The sequence below is a fragment of the Corvus hawaiiensis genome, chromosome 16, assembly GCF_020740725.1.
Source record: "Corvus hawaiiensis isolate bCorHaw1 chromosome 16, bCorHaw1.pri.cur, whole genome shotgun sequence".
Classification (NCBI taxonomy): domain Eukaryota; kingdom Metazoa; phylum Chordata; class Aves; order Passeriformes; family Corvidae; genus Corvus; species Corvus hawaiiensis.
Window position 1 is genome coordinate 11,469,948 of NC_063228.1, and position 19,700 is coordinate 11,489,647.

Sequence of the window (19,700 nt, forward strand, 5' to 3'; positions counted from 1 at the left end):
AAAAAAAGCATGGAGTAGGTATTACTGAAGGTCATAGCTTCTAAATAGGTAACTTTATATTCCAAGTACCAAGACATCTGTCCTTTTCATTGTTTTATTGGAACATCAGCACTATGGCCAGACCTAAGTTGTGTTTCAGCTTTTTTTTTGTTTGCAATTAAAAACATGTCATTAAAAATTTATACTTTTCACAATCCGCTTCTTCCGAAATTGAACCTCCTCAACCAACTAGCATTATCATTTAAAGAACACACCCAAAAAATTCATAGCTAATGAATCAGAGTAATTTCTCTATCACTCTCAAATTAGAAGATAATTTATTGGACTGAGGAAACCATTAGGTGTGGATCAAATGGAAGAGAGCAGGCATTGCTTGTATGTGGTACATAACTACCCTGACTGCTGCTAAGGAGGCCTGTGAAGCCCTCCAAGAGCCTGGGGCAGGGCAAAGCCTCTGGGGACACCCAGAATGTGAGGGTGCATGTTTAGCTACCACGAAGTGCACAGAGAAATGTTTTATTACCTTTCTGGCAATATCTCGTAGCTTTCTGAAGAAGTCATCTGAAGCATGATTGTCCCCACCCTCTGACTGTATCGGTTCCACAATGATTCCAGCCACAATCTTCTTCTTTTTCCTGTACTTTACAATCAGGTCTTCCACCTGTAAAACAAACATTTATGGTACGTTCTCCTTCCAGAACATTTGCACATTTCCTCCCAGCAAGATTAAATCTCAGCAGAACTTCAACTTTGCATAGACATTCCTGGCTCTAAAGGTACCAGAAGCACAAAGGATTAACAAGTGGTTCCTCCAGCATTTAAGACTGCCTTCTTGTTCCTGAATGGGTTTAAATCATGTCCTAACCACACTGTAACTAGCTGCACATTTATCTACAGTGCTGTGAAAGCTCTAGCCAGGTTCAGCTGGCAGTGTGGTGAGCACTACTGCAGCTCACTGTGCCACTGCTGTCATTCCACCTAAATGATATGGAAGGGGATAGATTTTTGTGTGAGAAACCAAAACTCTGCTAACATATTAGAAAAGGTAATCTGGAAAATTTACTTTTTCCAGTCACTCACTTCAGATATGTTAATCAGATGAAATAGTGCAGAAATCCTGTTGTTGTAAGGGGCTGATAGATAATTCTCATTAACCTCATAGTGCCAGTTGCTGCAATTAGTGTTGTGTTCGTGCTTGAAATCCCCCTCACAACTCTCAGGGCCACATCCCCTGCAGGCTGTGCAAAGCAATGGTTTCCAAAGGGGGCCAGTAAGCCAAGCACAGACTTGCTAAGAAAACGTTTGGCTTTTTGGTTTGTTTTTTGTTAAAATAATGGCTCCCAGCATTGCATTTCTCCCACCAAAGCTACCCTGGAGCAGCCCCAGGGAAGCCATTTGCTGTGCTTTCTGTGTTCTCTGAAGTGAGGCAGGTTTGGCTAAGTGGACTCGCAGGTCCATCCCTGCATGATCAGAGCTTTATGCCAGAGGCTGCCACTGAAAGGTGAAAAGGCTGAATTAGTGTTGGAGGTTCTCTCTGCAGAGAGGGTTATCCACATTGTGCTCTCTCTCAGTCCATGGCCCCTTGGCAAGAGCTGGGAGACAAGTTCATTGTGATACAACGAAGTTCTGAGGTGAAATTTCACTTTGGTATCACTCATGCAGCCCTGTATTCCCAGTAAGCTGGCAGGGAGAAAGGTCTGACTGTAAACAACAGTGAATGCTGGTCCAATCACAGGCTGTTCCAATCCCTGAAAACATTCTTTCAGTGAAAAGCACTAATCCTACCAACACTATTCATTATTTCAAATCGAAAACAACAGAAAGCTGCCAGTGAATTTTTTACCTCCTCTAAACAACGGGCTTCTTCCTGTTGATTCTCTTTCACAAAGTCTTCCAGGGGATACTTTAGCCTTGGAAATGGAGCAATAGGCCAGTCCAGTGAGGGAATGTCCAGTTTGTGAATTGCTTTAGAGTGAGTTGTAGCTAAGCAACCTAAATCCAGAGAGGGAAAAATTAAAACAATACCTATCTAGGAACAATACAAGAAAAAAGCTACCAAGAGTGAAAAATGGCCCGACTATAGAATTCTATTAAATGCTGTGTTTTTACTGTCTTCTGAAATACTGGGTAATTGGATTTAGTCAGGCTTAAATGGATTGCTGTAGATTTTAAGCATCAGTTTCCACATGCACTGTTCCAGAAAAGCAGGAGAACCTCTATCAGTCTGAACAGGTTGCTCAGACAAGGTGGGTTTCAATCCTCCAAAGACAACTGCTCACAAAGTTCACAGTTGCAGCACTCTCAGGTAAGATGCTTAGAACAGGGACTGAGCTGATACAAGCCAGTAAAAGTGAGTGACAGCATGTTTGTGGGGATTTTACCCCAGGAGTTAGATTTTCACGAGTATAGACAGGAAACTGCAGATTCAGAATGAAAATAAGAGCCCGTCTGAAAAGAGTTTTTCAAAAAATATAAAATCAATCCTGACTGTCACTCAAACATTCTGTTTCAGTGCTAGTGGGGCTTCCAAGGTAAATGTTAATGAATCTCTATTGTCTCCACTGGTACTGTGTGTCTGAGGACAAGCACAGTGAGCTGGGGGTCCCTGCAGTGGCTGAGGGGGGGACAAGGGACAGCTTACCCAGGGTCCTGCCGTGGAAGCCGCCCATGAAGGAGAGCATGGCGTAGTCGGGGCAGCCAGGGGGCTGCAAGCAGAGCACACAGCGGGGTCAGCGAGGGGCTCACACACCCCCTCACTGCCCCCTGAGCTCCTTTTCCATCAGGCACCACGAACTGTTACAGCCCTCCCTTTAACAAGTACATTGGTCACACCCTAAAGCCTGCCCCAGCTCCCAAAGCCCGGCACTGAGGAGTCCTTGGTGTTTCATGCTGTGGCCTGACATCACTGCACAAGTGAGCTCACACAAGGCTGAGCCATCAGCACAGTCACCCCTTTTTACACAAATTAGGAGCAGCTTTTTACTGGGTGGCTGTGCAATACTTTACAGTATTGGGGCTGTGGGGGGCTCAGCGAGGAGAGGCTGGGGCTGCCCTGTGCTGGGCCCCCGTGCACTCCTGATGACCCGCTGATATTTGTTGGGAGCAGTCTGTATTTCACCATGTCCTAAATTTACAAAGCCGAGATTCCACTTCACATGTAGCCAACCAAACTTTTCCTCCCAATCTTCCATTACAAGCCAAACCAGTGGTACATCTGTAGGTGTGATAATGAACAAACATTACCTGATTAATCATGCAAGATTCCAGTTCTTCTTTTGTGACATTATTATGGCCCCTCTCCTTGTTCTGCAAAAAACCCAAACAACCCAACATGAGTGTTCCTGTAGTTGTAACCAATGCATTTATGGCTGAACCACAAACCAGTAATGCTGGTATTTAAGACTGGAGTCAAGAAAGACCCTGACTATGGCTTTCACATGCTGACTGCAATCTGCATTTTTCTTTATTTCCTTTTCTTTATAACTTCTGAAGTTGTGTCAATATAAAGTAAAAGCTTAGACAAAAACATTTTAATTAAGATTTTATACTAGATTGAATATAAAGAACATCGTGAGCAAGACAACCTCCAAGCCCCACTTTGTTTTACAATAACAATTCTGATGATGAATAAATACTCATTTCTACATCTAAACCTACAAAAACATCTTAATGTTTTACTTACTCTGTACCACATGAATATTGCTTTAAAGGCATTTTCATTAGAGCAGGATCCACAGGACATGGTCATCACCTGTGACAGACCCTTAGGAGCCACCTGTCAACAAAGACACAAAATTACTCCGAAATATTGAGCACAAGTGTAGTGCAAAGTGATAATAATTGTGATAATAATAGTGATCAGTCCACTGGTATCTCAAACTTACTGAGAGCAAAGACTCCTTCAGTTTTTCTGTAAAGTTCTCTGGAGGTAAAATCCCTAGGGCAGGTCTGTTGATAAAAGTGCTCTAAAAAGACAAAGGAAGAGGAATTGTTAGGTCTTACTATCCCAAGGAAAATATGTTGACATCAAAGCAATTACATTTTATTCTAGTTATAAATACCAGGCAGAAATCTGTATCATGGCACAAGTAGTTTTGAGATAGGGATTAATATTCCTGCCTTAGCATATGTTTTTCTGTCTAATCCTTACTACTTTATTCTTGCAGGACACCTTAGGAAAGGTGCATGCTAACTCATACTGACATTTTCTCTTCAATATTGCCATTTTAGTTGCTCAATCTGCATTTTCCTTATACACAGGAAATATGCTTAAAAATCTTTATTACTTGCTTTCAGTTTGAGTAGCTAAATTCAATTAGGGCAGCAGCATTCTTATCCTTACTGAGCTTCAAGACAGACCATTTTGGAACACTGGGAAGGTGGAGCCACGCTCTTCAATGGAAGATGAGGAGCCATGGGTGTAAATCAAAGCATGAGAAGTACTGATTTGGGTAAAGGGAAAAGGTTTTTCTGCAAGAGAACAGTGAAGCAGTGAAACAGGCTGCTCTCCTTGGAGGTTTCCTAGGTCCCAGATAAAGCCCTGAGCACCCTGGTCTCATCTCACAGCTGCCCCTCTTGGAGCAGGAGGTTGGCCAAGAGACCACCTGAGGTCCCTTCACTGGCACTATGAACTGGCCACATCAGGATTCACACCTTTGGGAAAGGTACTTCTGGTGTCAGTGAACAGCCCATACAGGGGTTTCTGTTGCCCACAGAGGGGTTTCTAAGGAGCAGCTCTGGAAAAAGCCCCTCAGCATCCCTGGTCCACTAATGGAGATGACTGTCACATTTATGCAATTAATTTAAATTGTGTCATGGATTAAAATTAATTCATTACTGCTCTTAGTCTTTGTGGGTAATCTTATTTGATTCATACCGTGCTACTCTTTATTTTAAATTAAATTTTCTCAGAGAAGGACAAGGTCAATAAATTTGCCAACTACCAAGCACATTTGCCCTTTTCTTTTGTTTGTTGTTTTTCTTGTTGAAAAATAATGGCTGAATTAAAGGCTGAGCTTCAATAATTTAAGTCTCAATGGGTCTCCAGAGGGGACAGACAGCCTCCCCAAAACACTCATATTTTCAGTGCAGCTCAAGATTGCACATTTATCAGCATCCTTCAGTCTTTCTCCTCAACACATGTCCTCATTCATTCCAAGAAGTGTGAGGCACAGCAAGAGGTGTAAGTGGTCACACTGTACCTGTAAGGACATTTCATCAGGATTCTTAGGGAACACCAAGTATCACACAAGATAGAACATTGGATGAACTAGAGCTTTGTAAATTGTTCAAGTGTCTTACTTCCAAAACACTATTTCAACAGACTCGAGCTTCAAAGAAAACCTAAGCAAGGATGTTACTGACAGGTTAACACCAAATTTTTGTTTCGTAGCTATGAGAAATCTTACTTGACTTTTTATCTCAGTTCAGAAGTAAATTTTCATATCAAGTTAAAGAGAGAAGACATAAATTTATTGTGAATTTGATTATGGGTTGTCACAGTCAACTGACAACATTTGCCATTAAGCAGAAAAGTGTATTTTTCTTTTGTAGTTAATGAGACACCCAGAACTGAGAAAAACAGAACATTGACATCAAGCTGCTGTGGACTCAAATAAACAGATGCACATTCTGTGTTTATAGCTGTGGAGAATTACAGACAAACCAAATAAAAAGTCCCTCCAGGGAAACACCAATCCCTTTGCTAACACTAACCAAAGTTGTGCCACTTGTGTGGGACTTTGGAGGAGCCCCTTCACTGCAAGCTGCCAGGAGTGTTACCTGCCCTTGCCCAGTGGGCAAATCAGCAACTGCCAACAGCAACAGGGCTTTTTGAGTTTTTATTGGTTTTGGGATTTTTGTTTGTTTGTTCTTTTTTGTTTTCTTTGTTTTTTAAATCTGACTTTGCCTGCTGCTGCATTATAATGAAAATATTATTCTCAGAAATCATCTTTATGAGTTAATATAAGTATTCGTAAATATTAGACCTTCCAAAATATCCAGATGTGCCTTTGATAACTCCAGCATTTCTAGTCCTGGTATGTTGTTGGTTTTTTTGATTTTTTTTTTTTTTTTTTTTTTTTTTTTTTTTTTTTTTGTTGTGGGGTTTTTTTTTTTTTTGGTTTGAAGTATTTTAGTTCTGGGAAGGGCAGTATTTCTCATCCTGAAGACATGAATATTCCATAAACGAAATCAGCTCAGGGAGCTCAAATGTCTGCATTTCATTGCTCTGCTGGAATGCACTCAGGAGATGGGAATCAGTCACCATCCCCAACTTTGAAAAAACCCTAAACTTCCCACAGCATTCCAGATGTAGGGCACCATGTCCAAGATACTGTATTCTCTCTCAAGATCTTGTGCTTGCTTTCAGGCTCAAAAATCTCCACTCAGAGAACATTACTAAAATGGCTAATTGGAGACACTATGTTTGAACTATGATTTAAATGTGGCTGCAAACATATCAAGTGCTTGCATCACCCAAATGTTTGCTTTTTGTAAAACATCCCAGAGGCTTTGGTGTCTTCTTAAACACTACAAAGCTCTTTTCATCTAGTGAGAAATAAAGCAATCAGATCCTATCATACATGAAATTGAATCATTAGCATTCACTATCAGTGTAAGAAAAAAAGAGAAAGCCCACAACAAGGAGGGAGAGAACTCCTTCATGTGCTTAATGTTCTAATTCACTTACCAGGTTCTGTGGCTGCTGCAAAAGCTTTATCAGAGACGGATGGCTGTAACCTAATTAAAAGGAGCAAAGAAAGAAAACAGTCCTTTCTATCTGGTTTCAGTAAAGTAATGCAAAGCATAATCTAGAGAATAACCATAACTTAATGCTTGACTGTTTCTGTGTAACTTGTATACTTTTAACTAATAATAGGACTTCTTTTGAAGCAGGACAAACCTCTGGGCTCTTTGTCCCTCACAGCCTGTCTGGGTGCAGGGCAGCCTCTCCAGCACAGCGCTGCTGTTCGGAGCCGTCACTGCGGGTGCACCAAGCTCACGTGGCACACCCAGCACAGAGACGTCTCCAGCAGCATTGTGCCCATGGCTTGACAGCACTCCTTGACACCTGTGGCAGCTGGATGGCACTTGTCACCACTCTGCTCTGCAGTGCTCTCTGAGCACACCCTGTGCCAGGCGCTGCTGAACCCGACTTTGAGGTGTGCATGCCTCAGCCTCACTGTTATCCAGCCTTTCCCACATAAACACACACAGTTACTGCAGGCTCGGGATACAGATTTCACCCCTCACATGCAGATTCTTGCACGATCATCTCAGTCCTACCAGAAGGAAGAGGCTGACTGCACAGCCAGCCATGCACTCAAAACCCATGGGCTAATGAGCACCTGAATCCCTGCCCTGCCACAGCCCATTACATATTCCGAGACACCTGGCTGGGAATCTTCTCTTCTCAGTCACAGATTTACATATCTCATCTGTGCATCACCATAAAAAACCTGTTTGATAAATTGCTGTCTCCTGCTAAAGAAGGAGGTTCTGCACTTTTCACTTCCTCTCATGACCAGCTTTTTTTTTTTTCCTTCCCATTTCCTTACTTTGACAAACTTTTGTTTGGAAAAAGATGCAACAATTTGTCCTTTTTACTAAGAAACTAAGCTTCAGTTTTAACGCAATGAAGGTGCTTAATTTACACCCATTGACATTCTACAAGACAACTTGCTTGCTTACAGGCAAAACCAATTTATCTGCTGTAAAAAAAAAAAAAATCTTCAAAGGAGGCCAGAAATTTCATTTTAAGCCTGATCTCTAATGTATGAAATGCCAACACCAGAGATTAACATCATCTTTTAAATTTCCTTGTAGAAACAGTTGGAAACCTCATTTTCCCTATTGCTCAAGAAGTCAGACCACGCTAATTTTGTTACAAAAGCTTATTGTGCTTCTGAATCCCCATTCCAGTGGAATGACAACAGCCCTGATTATCCTTTTTGAGCAATGAAGCATTAGGCTACTGTGTTAACAAATCAATTATAAGCTCAGTTTTGAATATTTTAGCTGAAAATGAGAGAATATCCATATTGTTTTAGCGGCATGTCATGCTGATAAATCTGTTAAAGTTATTATGAAGATAATAATAGTGGCTATTTGGGACACAGAACAGCTAAATCTGCATGGCATCTGCTGTCATGGGAATGGTTGTTGTTCAGCTAGAGAGCTGTGTCCTTGAGAACTGCACCTGTGGCTGCCACTGAGACCCCCTCTGAGAGCAAATCAAGTGTTTTAGAAATCTCCAAAGCACACAGAACTTTGTTATAAACAGCGACCATTGTTTAGGAAGCTCAAGGATCAACTCTGGTATTGATTGTAAGAACTTGTAATCCTGTTGCTGGTGTTACCGTATGTGAATATCTTCGTATCTTCTCTTATGTAACACAAACTTCTATTAGCCCCAATTTACCCTTTTGTACCCCCACAGAATATTCCTCCCCCTTAGAATCTCTCTCCCAATCTCTTCACTTCAGGCCAAGTGGCCTGGTCTTCCTCCTAACACTCCCTCATCCTTGTACCTCCTCAGACAGGCCCCAGTGAAGGAAGAGAGGATCCTCAAAGCCCAACTGCTGTGAAAGAGTCAGGCTGTGTGTGACAGAAGCTGAGCTGGCCCGTGGGTTCAGTCAGGAACTAACACCAGGGAGAACTAAATGCTTGAATAGCCCTTATGTAACTGTGGTAGACAAGTCAAACAGCTCCAGGCTGGGATGGCAAACAGGCACTGACTCGTTTCAGTGCCATGACCAGCACAAGGGTTTGCAGTGTTACAAATCCACTGCCAGAGGTGACTGAGCTGGCTCCAAGGGAGGGGCACCTGATCCATCACTCTTGCTGTGTGTCTGGATCAGTGTGACAGGAACATGTATGTCCTCCAGGCTCATGAATGTGCCTGTCTGCAAAAGGAAAAACAACTAGAACCTGCTAAAATAATGAAATGGAGAAAGCCCAAAGAATCATTTGAACTGAGCAGCAGGCTGCTGTCAATAATATCAAACTATACCTCTCTGCATCTCCCCAAACAAAGCAGACCTTCCCAGCACTGAAAAACACATTGTTTCATTTGTTATTCCAGGATGTTTGCTGGCAAACACGTCAATAGCATCCCCCTTGCATTTAGCTCCATGGGGTTTCTAACTCTATTAGACAGAATAGATGCAGGATGAAAGGACTATGCTGTGCTACAACTGCCCACAAAAGTGTGGTAAAAAGCTATTTTAATTTTTGTTTTTCAGCAAGAAACAGCCCAGAGCATCTTTGCCTAGAGGTTTTTTATACTTTGTTTCTTATCTCTCCACACAGACACTTATTACCTCTCATCTTCTGCTGATAAATATATTCTACTGTAACAGATCATTATTAAATCTTGGGGAGTCCTGACAGATTCATGAAAGGTTTTATTGGATTTACTTGCAGAGAGATAAGCACAGATGACTAACAAGCACCTTGTGGTCTTGTTTTGCTCTCCCAGTCCAGGCCCTATCTCTGTCACCAAGAGGGACATTATTAGTAACCTGGGCAGCTTCAGATAGTCTTGTCATTCAGTACAACTGAAACACATAAATTAATGTTGTGTGTTAAACTTGGGTCAGCCTATAAGTATTAAATTTCCATTTACTCTTTGTTGCTGTACATCCCAGAGCCATTATCTGAGAAGCTGTATGAAGCACTGCACTGTAGTTCCTTTGGGACTGAGGAACATGTTCCCTGGGATGAAAACCCAGCTTGTCCTCAGAAGGCATTGCCACATGTGAAGGAGGAACTACATGGCTCAGGAGGGTCAGTCACAGCACTGGAGTCTTGTCTGTATGTCACCAGTTTCAGTCAACCAGAGGAAGTAAACTGCAGAGCTCCGGCCCATTTCGACAATGTTTCCTCCATAACACTTTAATATTTTATGCACAAAGCTATATTAAAAGAGCTATGCTTGCACCATCAAGCACCAGAAGGTCAGAAGGCCTCAGTACCCTGTCTGTACAATGTGAATTTCATTCTTTTGGAGTATGCACTGACTTTCATACTTTGGAGTGTGCATTTGACTACATGACCGAGACTTGTTTCTCCAAATCAGAATTTCTCGTGTGAAGAATGGGAAGCCATGAACACTAAACACATCTCCTTTTCTAGAAACCTAAAATCCAAGCTCATTGGCATACAAACGTTGTGCTCCTCTATCTCACCGCTATTTCCATGTGAGCAGTAGCCAAGTTATCTCAGTGCAGCCTGAAAGATACAAAGTAGTGAGACCTCATGTTGGGGAAATAAGCTACAAACATTGCAGGGTTCTGGACTGATTACACTGACTTGAGTGCTACAGGACAGCAAAAACATTGTCTGCAAAGAAGACTGGGATATGTGAACACTCATTGCAGTCACAAGGTCTTAGATGCCAAAAATTTGGTAACAACCTGAACATCATCAAATTCTGTTTCCCAGGCAAGGAGGCCTGTAGGGATGATTTTGAGTCATCACAGTTTCTATACATAGCACAAGATCTATCTTTTAAGTTACCCCAGCACTTCTGCTCTTTTTGCTTCTGCAGAAGTGTATTTTTAATCAGCTGAGAGGAACCACGGAGCAAACAAACTGAACTGAAACTCGACTGAACCCCTACTGAAACCTGTATGCCTTGCAGCTGGGGCTCACATTTCTGCCTTGCTTCTGCCTGAAAGGCTTCACAAAGCAATCAGCTGACTTTCCCAAGCACTTGCCAGGCCCCGTCTCTGCTCCCTCAGACAATGAGCTGCCACCTTCGCTTCAGTCAGTGCCACAGCTCATTGCTGGGGCTTGTTTCATCCTGCTGCACTCCACATGGCTCACTCCTTTTTTTCCCCACTTATTTTGAGATAGAAATGTTAACTAAAGCCTATAATTTAATGTTAAATTGTCTATGCTATGCTTGTTAATGTTTAAAACAGTAACATACTCTTACAGAATCACAAAGTCACAAATCCAAGCCAACAAAGACAACCTGAATTGTGGAACTTGCAAATTCAAACTGAGATTAATACTACAGCTTCTTCCAGGCACCAACACACTTTAAGTGAGCTTTAGATATTGAATTTGTAGTTTCTTCAGCTATCCAAAGCCCCCACTAAACAATACACAGCAGTGAGCTGTCCTTGATCACAAGGCGTTCATTATGTCACCTCTGCTTTTTTAAGTTCATCAACCAACTTCCCTGGTAGTGCCTGAGATAAGAAAATGACAGGTTGAGGACAAAGCAAAGACATTTTGGTACAACCATCTCCTACCTATTGGGATGGAAGAAATCTGGGAGTAGAGATCCAACATACGATTGCCATCTACATCTACGAGGTAGTTCCCTCGGCTCTCTTCATAATTGCAAAAGAAGTGCACAGCTTCTGCATTCTTCAAGGAAGCAAAACAGTGCTTTAAAAAGTGGCAGTATGTAGGAAGGTGCAACTAATGGTTATACAGCAAAATCTGATAAAAATATCTAATGCTAGGATGAAAAGACATTATATTCACTGCATGGGAATTAACTGTAAAGCTATTTTTATAGTGACTGTTAAAAGGGCAAGTCTTTACTTTTTCTACAGAAATGAAGCACAGATTTGGAGAAATTGCTCATCTTAGGAAGGCAGTATGTACTTAGGCTGACATACTTTTAAACTCAAGCCCTAACATACTTTGTTTTTACTGGCCACTCTGTAACAACTCCAAGGTTCTTCTTTAAACACACAAGTTTAAACACATACCTTGAAAGAAAAAACCCCTGATGCTAGCAAAATGATCCTGCAGTATTCAAAATATATTACAAAAAATTTTATTCAAATGCACACATAAACCACACATAATGTACTCAGTGTGGAATCCCAGAGTCAGTGTTTCACCTTTCTCTGTGGCACAAACATACAAACCAGGATTTTAAAACAACTTCTGAAATCAAAGTATTAACAACCCCCAAAACACAGAAAACTTGACAAATTACCTGAATGCCATTCAGCTTCTTCATTAATTCCTGCAGAAAAACAAATGTCAGAGTCTCAGGTGTGTAATTAGCAAATACTGATGGAGAATGTATGTTTCTTTTTTTTGATCCCATAAATCATATGCAAACTTTGTAGTCCTGTGTGCTTACCAGGCAACTCTACCTGCCACAGGAACTTTCATGGTGCATCTTGCAAATATTACAGTCAAAACTATGACCTGTGGCATGCAGAGCTAAACGGGCTGCAAACACAGTTTAACTGTAAATCTCCAAAAAGGGAAAGCTGCCTCTTCTATATTGACCAACTGAACTGAGAAAACAAGAGAGAAATCAGAAAATAAGAGAAGCCAGAGTCACACAGAAGGGATACAGGTACATTGGTTCTAGAAAGACAGCTCCTTTTTATTGAAAACAACAAAAAACCTCACAAAAACCAAAAACCCACCACATGCACAAATGCTGACTCTGCCAGAGAAAAACAATGTCCAGTAAATTGAAACTCTTGTTCCATTTCAAAACCAAAGCACTATTTCACATCATAAAAAGTTTCTATTTCAGCTGGAGCACAAGTGATCAAGCCTTATCAGATTAAAATGATGCTCTTTTGCCTTGAATTATTCCACTCGGGAACTTGGCAGTTGAGATTCAAATCTGCCTCTCAGAGACAGGCATTTCATTCATGAGCTTTTCATTCTCAGCCTCCTGATAAAAGTGAGCATAGACTTAAGGAATCATGTTTATTCATATCAGATTTAAGTTTTGAAATGAAATCTGTTTTCTAGCAAGTTAGACACAGCTAAAGATAAAAAAACCCCAAGTTACTATACTTTGGAAACTTACTCTGGATCGTGGTCCAGGAACTTCTGTCTTCATCAGAGGTCCATCATAATCAAAATCCACGTCAATTTTAGCTGCAGCCTGACTGATATACCTGTGTCCTGTAAGAAATAATGAAAACCTGAGTACAGACCATATTTTCTGTGCTCTACTCTCAGAAGATACATCCATACCTTGCCTGACTGAGAACACTTGACAGGTGAGACCGATTACATTGAATTGTCTGAAGTGAACTATATAGCTCATCTTTGACCAGTCTTAAAATAAAACTAATACCAGTGAGGTGGCTTAAAAAAAAAAAAAAAAAAAAAAAAAAGAGGGAAATGACAAGGCAACCCTAGAGAAACAGAGGGAAATCCTACTGTAAAGCACAAAAGGATTGAGAGCACATCTGTTTCCATCTCTCTTGTTGAGTCTGTTCATTTACAGCCTGTGCAAGCCTTTGCCACAAATTCCCCACTCCTACACTGAGATGGTTTAGTTGACTACCAGTAATAACCAAAAAGCCTGATGGAGTTCACAGGAAATATCCAGTATGATGTTTTTCAGTAGCTCAAAGAACACTCTTTGGGAAAGGTTTGTCTCAGAAAGGTAAATGGCCTTGGCTCACATGAAACCAGCATCCTGCAGTGCAGCTCTGAAATCTGAGTCCCAATCAGTGCCAATTTTCCCTCTGATCTTGCTGGTTTTTATCCACCTGTGTAGGGAATCATTATAAACTTGACACCTTAATGAAAACAAAAAGGCAAAAATCTCCTGTGCTTCACCAATAACGGGCTCTGCTTCCCCTTCTGAAATAACTGTTTCAAAACACAGGGTTTAGGCAAACTTCGTATGACACAGACAGTTCTGGTAAGCATATATTACAAATATGTACATAGTCCATTCAGGGGATCATGGGATAATATGGGGATTGTACATTTGCAAAAAAGGAAGTACAGACTCCAAAGCTCTACCAAGGTGACCAGCAGGAGACTATGAGCTTGCTCTGCACGCTCTGGTTACATGTTGAACTAAACCAACATTCTTGGCAACTACATGTTTATCATGGAGCATCTGCAAGCCTCTACCCAGCACAGTATCAACAACAAACAGATCTTAATACTCTTAACTTGGGGGTATCACACTTGGACTTGAAAGAAGAGGGTGTAACTTTTTTTACATCTGTGACAGACATTTTTAAGCTGGTGCAATTTCATGGCCCAAAATGAAGGTCCTTAGCTGTCCTTGTTGCCAGCTGCAGCTCAGAGCTGGGCTCAGCATGGGAAGTCAGGCAACACCAGCTCCTGCCTGGGGCACTCAGAGCAGCAGGGTCTGAAGGTACCACTCACCACACCCTGCTGAGCCAGGGCAGTGCTGCTAGGTGCTACATCGATAAAATGTACCCCGGTTTGGCAGAGGTGCAGGAAGGGAGATGCCTGGGCAGGCAGGCCAACCCTCAAACACATGGAAATCCCTGGGGTGCAGCACTGCCACCAGAAACACTGGCAGCACCAGCCCCTCTGCACTTCCATCCATAACCACCTCTCACTGCCAGAGCTCTGTTTCAGGAATGTACTGAAAATGTTTTGTGTTTGGAAGTAACAGTTGTTAAATAAACCAAATATTTATCAAGGAAAACAGAAGGTATCCTGTGATACTGCTCGGCAGTGTTCCAAGCACAGCCATTCAGCCCAAATTTCCGACAGGGACTTGAGACATTTGCCTCAGCTTGTGTCAGCCCAAGCTGGGATGTCTCAAGCAAGCCTGCTCTCAAGAAACTACCTGGAAAATCACCGCCCTTTGAAAGCATCTCTGAGCACTTAAAGTCACTGCTCATCTTGGGAAAACTTAGTCTGCAAAGATGATGATTCTCCCCAGCTTTAATTCAGATGCGTCAGTGCCTCTCCGCAAAGCTATTAATAGGTTTCGTTACAGCAACACCATTTTTGTGTCATTCTGTTTAGCATTCATGTAAATTGGAGACTGCATGGCAACTGCTCCACTGAGGGAAAAAAAGCTACTGCACATAAAAGATCAAATCTGCACAATTCATAGGCAATAAGGTTGCACGTTTAGTAGACACACGCTCAAGTCTGAAAGGGGAAGAGACCAAACTTACCCTTTTGTGCACCCACTACTTACCCAATGGAGATACCACCAAACCAGCTGCAAACATTTCTGCTTCTCCTGTGTCCCCTTCTCTCCCTCCCCCCAGGCTCTGGGTGCTATTTCATATGACAAAGGGGAAAGCACCAAGAGGCACAGAATGTACAGGACATTTTGGGAATCAGCACCAACAGGAAAGATATGGAAACCCAGCATCAGACTTGGAATCGTTTGGCACAGCTGCAGGTTTAAGACAGGTGAGCTATAACCTGCAAACCTGCATGCACTGTCCTTACCCTCCTCCTCCCCACCCTGCCTGGTGCCCTGCTGCCAGAGACCTTGTGCTACCACATCCCCTCTGTTCACCTCCCAGGATCCCAAAACTCCAACATACTAGCAAAGTCTTTGATAGTAAAAGCTAAAACCAAAGTGGAGTGAATCCCCAAACTTTGTTTTAGTGAAGCTCTTCTCCCTGTGAGAGCATAATAAATGATTGGCATAAACTCACACAGTTTCTAGCAAGGTCAGTAGATTTATTCCAAACAGCCCACTCACTACTCATCAGATAGGCATACTTGTTCACAGGGTTGATTAAAAATAAACAAAACAACCCAAGTCTTAAAAACAAAGAACACAGTTTGTCTGCTTCCCCCATTTTAACCCCTCTTTTTCTCTTTCTTCCCCTACTCTTACTCAAGTAAATTGGGACTCTGATCAGAAATTGCACTGACAGTGAAAGTGGCAGTGCTGAGCTCTGTCTCTGTGTGACTCTGGGGGCACACACAGGGGATGCTGGGGGCACACAGGCTGTGCCAGCCACAGCACTCACACATAAGGAGCTCCTTGGCTAAGGGCACCTGACCACCACAGACACAAACTCTCTTACTGCCACACAGCCCAAGACTTTTGCAGCCCAATGCTACCTTGGTGTTCAGGGACCTGTCCAAAGGCTTGTGCTGACAAAGGCAAGGAAGCCCAGCAGTTTGGAGCAGCTGAGAACTCCAGCTCAGCTGAAGGCAGCAGTTTTCCCAGCACAAGGTATGGCCCCAGCACTGCTCCCCTTCACACAGCCCATTTCCTCCCATCCCCACCACTGCCCTTCCTCTGCAAGCCAAACAGGAGCTCAGGCAGCTCTCAAAAGGCACAGAGGACATCAGAGCCCTGCCAAAGGCAGCCTGGGCACCCCCTGCCTGGGCACTCACCGGGTTTCTGGCACCCCTCACTCTGGATCCCCTGCACTGCTTTGTGCCCCAGGCCCCGAGGAACAGCAGGACACTGGTGCTGCCTCCTGCTCCCCAGTGCCTGTGGCCCTGCTCACAGCACAGCTCTGGAACGTGGCTGCTCTCCTGCAAAGGCTTTTCCAGGCACTTGGACATGGTGATGGATGGCTGCATCAATACCTGCTTTGTTTAGCCTGGAGGAGGATTTCAGGCCATGCTCTGTCTCCCTTGCTTCCCCCCAGCCCAAGCATCAGTACCACAGTCTCCTCATGGTGCAAGTAAATGCAAATAAATCAGGTCACTCACTGTAGTGCTTCATCCCCTGGAAAACTGCAGCAGGCTCTGCTCAGCTGGCATTTCTGTCTTGAAGATGCTCAATGAGCTTTACAACTCAGGCAAAATTTTTCCTGTTTGACTTTTTAATATCAACTTACCCTGCCACAGAAACCCTGAACATACCATGTAATTCATGCTACTCCAACTTGATATTTAGGAGTTTTAGACATTTGCAGGCCACGTCTGGGGTTTTGCCTCCCAAAATGACAGCAGAGATGGGACAGGTTAAAACTGAGATTCTCACTATGACCAAGCAAGGTATTTTCAAGAACTGAGAATCCCTGGTGGCTGGTCCTTCACTGAACTAAAAGCACTAACTTTGTAATAAAAGGTAATCCCTTGATTTTCTGTTGACATCTGAACAAACTCCCACAGAAAAAGGGGATCTTGTGTTATATTATCTTAAGAAGAGGAGCAAATGACATAACCTCAGCACTCACCTTAAAAGAGTGTGGAGCTAATGGGCTCCAACCAAGTGTCCTTCTCTGAAGAAGCATTACCAAAGCTCTTAAATCACATTTAGCTAACATGACCAAGAACAGCATCCTTTTTTCCTTGGTAAACCAAGCTGTATCTTTTCATCATGGCTACCATCAAAACACAAGCATAGGTTAAAGAACCTAATTTCAGAGAGCACATTGGCTGAACAATTTGCACAGAATTTTCTACCCATCCTATTTAAAGAGGGTAGGGACAGTAAGTTAAATTCTACTTTTCTTGCAGACTTCCCAAAGCTCTCATCACACATCATCTTTCTGAACACTTGAATAACATCAGCAAATTATCACATCCTTCCTTTTCATCCAACAGGATGTCATCACTTGCTAGCAGGCAGAAAAGCTCATTTCCCAACTTTGCTTCCCTGCGCTGCCCCCATCACTCACCAGGAGTCCCAGTCAGCAATTTTAACAAAGTGCCACATTGCTATAGCAACATAATTAATATAAGTGCACCCTGGTGCTTGTAGTCACACAGAGCACCACTGCTGGCAGGTCTGTGCTGAGTGCTGATCTCTGATAACAGGTACAATCAAGCCAGGGCTAGAAAAAGCTTCAACCTCTCCTGTGTTTGACCAAAAATAACACTCACATTAACACAGCTCCTGAGTACAACTGGATATTACCCGGGAGAAACTCCAGTGGAGGCACTGGAGTGTAATTAACAGAAGGAACAATTCCAAGGAACAGAAGAGGAATGAAAGTGCATGCTGGCATAACCAGATCTCTCAAACACAAGTGTCTTGCTGTGAAGGGGTGTAGAGGGAAAGCTCTGCAGTCACCAGGGAGGCACATTCCATGTGCCACAGCACTGCTGCCCTGTGCAAGTGCAGACAGGCAACTTCCCTTGGATGCCTTTAACTTCCCCTCCACAGTGTTGATCAAACCACCTTCCAGACAGAATTTTTAGAGCACAGAGGCCCTGACAGCCAAAAGTAGGAGGACTGTGATTTCCTCCGAGTCCTCTTTTAGGTGTTACAAGTAGAATCTGTTACTAACAGATCTTGAAAGGGAATGGCAAAAGGCCAGGCTAGCTAGAGATGTTTGGGAAATGAACATCACTATTGCATAACATTGTGAAAACTGAGATTGCTATTTACAGAGTGCTTATGCTGCAAGATCAGCAGCTCTTCCACATGAGATTGTCTGCATTTCAGCACTCCCACATACACACTTTGGATTCTCCAAAGATGAAGAAAAAAACTAATACCACATAGGCCATAAAGAAATGGAAACTCCTGTAACAAAGAGCAAGAGAAGTTCCCCTTCCTCATCCCAGCACAATCCTAAATCAACTCCTCAGCAGAGTTACATGAGCATCCAACCACTGACCTTGTAGTTCTTGTGATCTGAACCAGTCATAACATCCTCCCTCTTTCAACAGCTCAACAGCTACAGAGCTCATCAGGACACCTTTGGAGGTGAACAAGAACAAGGAACATCCAGGTAGGAAAACAGCCAGCGTTGCTACAGCCACCCTTGGTGGCACAGAAGGAACAAGAAAACTACATAGGAACATCACATTCACTCAAGGAACTGAGAACAGCAGTCCCAGCTTGGACTCTGCCTTGTACCAGAGCCTGCTTACAACAACAGGTTTTATATGATTGCTTTTATATATCTCAGCTTTTTGTAAAAGTGTTTGATCAGACAGAAAAGCAAATGTTCCTCAGTCCAGCAGGAGAGGTTGCATTCGAGTTTCCAGGGCATCAGTTGAAGCTGACCTCAAGCTGACCTCTACAATCCCGAAACGGGGATTGTTCTCTGCTTCTGCCACACATCCCTCACACAAATCCAGGCTGCTCTCTCTGATTTCCTTAGGGAGGCTCCTAATGTACAAACCAAGCAAAAAAAGTAAAAAGTCTTAGCAAGGATCAATACTGGAGATGAAAGTGTTACTGAGAATAAATTCTCGTGGTTTTTCAGCCTCTATGTGGTAACTGTGATGGGGACAAGTCAATAACTAGTATGAACATCTCTCAAACTTTACAGCAGCACACCTGAGTGCTAAACATTATTATCCTCTGCAGAGAGACAGGAAACAGGCTGAGTTAGGTGAGGTACAGCCTCAACAAGTGTAGTCCACTTAGTGCACTGCTGTGGAAGGGCACAGACTCTGGAGGAGAAAACTGGACCTACAAGGAGAGACTCAAACAGTATTTAGGCCAGCAGAGAGAAAAGTATGAGGTCTTGGGGGAGACAGTAGTTATCAAATATGTAAAAGGCAAAGAAAAAGAAATATTCCAGCCTCCAGGTCCTTTGAGGGCAGGACAAATAGTAAGGATTTGATTTTTTTCCTGTTTTGAAACTTAGGCTAAATGTAAATGTTAGAAATAAAGTTTTAAAGCTAAGATCAGTTCAGAAATAAGCAAATTGCCTGGGGAGGCTGCAGAAGCTGCAGAACAGATCAGCATCCTAGAAGGGCATGGGCGTGCACTAATGCAGACTGATGCTACCTTCAGGCAGCAGCCTGACCTTCTGCCATGCTTTCAGTGCAGGATTCAAAGACAAATTCAACCCCTTTGGGTAATCAGCAGGAAACTGAACTACATCTCTGGAGTGCCAGCCTGGTCTCATAGCTGTGGTACTGCCCTACCAGCCAACAACCAACTGCATCCTCATCTGCCTCCGAAGCATGGAGCCAGAACAGCTTTCCTGCTGCAGTGGCCAGCTGATAAAACCAGAGCTGGCACAAGGGGAATAAACATTTACATGAACACTACCAGTTGTGATCAACTTGCAGCACACCAGGCTGAC

General features: G+C 42.9%; 1 protein-coding gene across 4 annotated transcripts in view; it reads right to left on the bottom strand.

Annotated features, from left to right (window-relative positions):
* ABAT (4-aminobutyrate aminotransferase) overlaps positions 1-19,700 on the bottom strand; it is a 50,187-nt gene that overhangs the window by 6,350 nt on the left and 24,137 nt on the right. For 3 of the 4 annotated variants that reach the window (XM_048320840.1, XM_048320841.1, XM_048320839.1), the window contains exons 3-12: positions 12,806-12,903; positions 11,966-11,995; positions 11,265-11,382; positions 6,692-6,741; positions 3,885-3,965; positions 3,683-3,775; positions 3,244-3,306; positions 2,642-2,705; positions 1,844-1,992; positions 524-661 (exon numbers count right to left, since the gene is read on the bottom strand). In XM_048320840.1, coding sequence (XP_048176797.1) covers positions 524-661; positions 1,844-1,992; positions 2,642-2,705; positions 3,244-3,306; positions 3,683-3,775; positions 3,885-3,965; positions 6,692-6,741; positions 11,265-11,382; positions 11,966-11,995; positions 12,806-12,903 — 884 coding nt within the window. Of the gene's footprint in view, positions 1-523; positions 662-1,843; positions 1,993-2,641; positions 2,706-3,243; positions 3,307-3,682; positions 3,776-3,884; positions 3,966-6,691; positions 6,742-11,264; positions 11,383-11,965; positions 11,996-12,115; positions 12,276-12,805; positions 12,904-19,700 lie in introns of those variants that run through there. The other variant, XM_048320842.1, reaches the window with a different exon arrangement.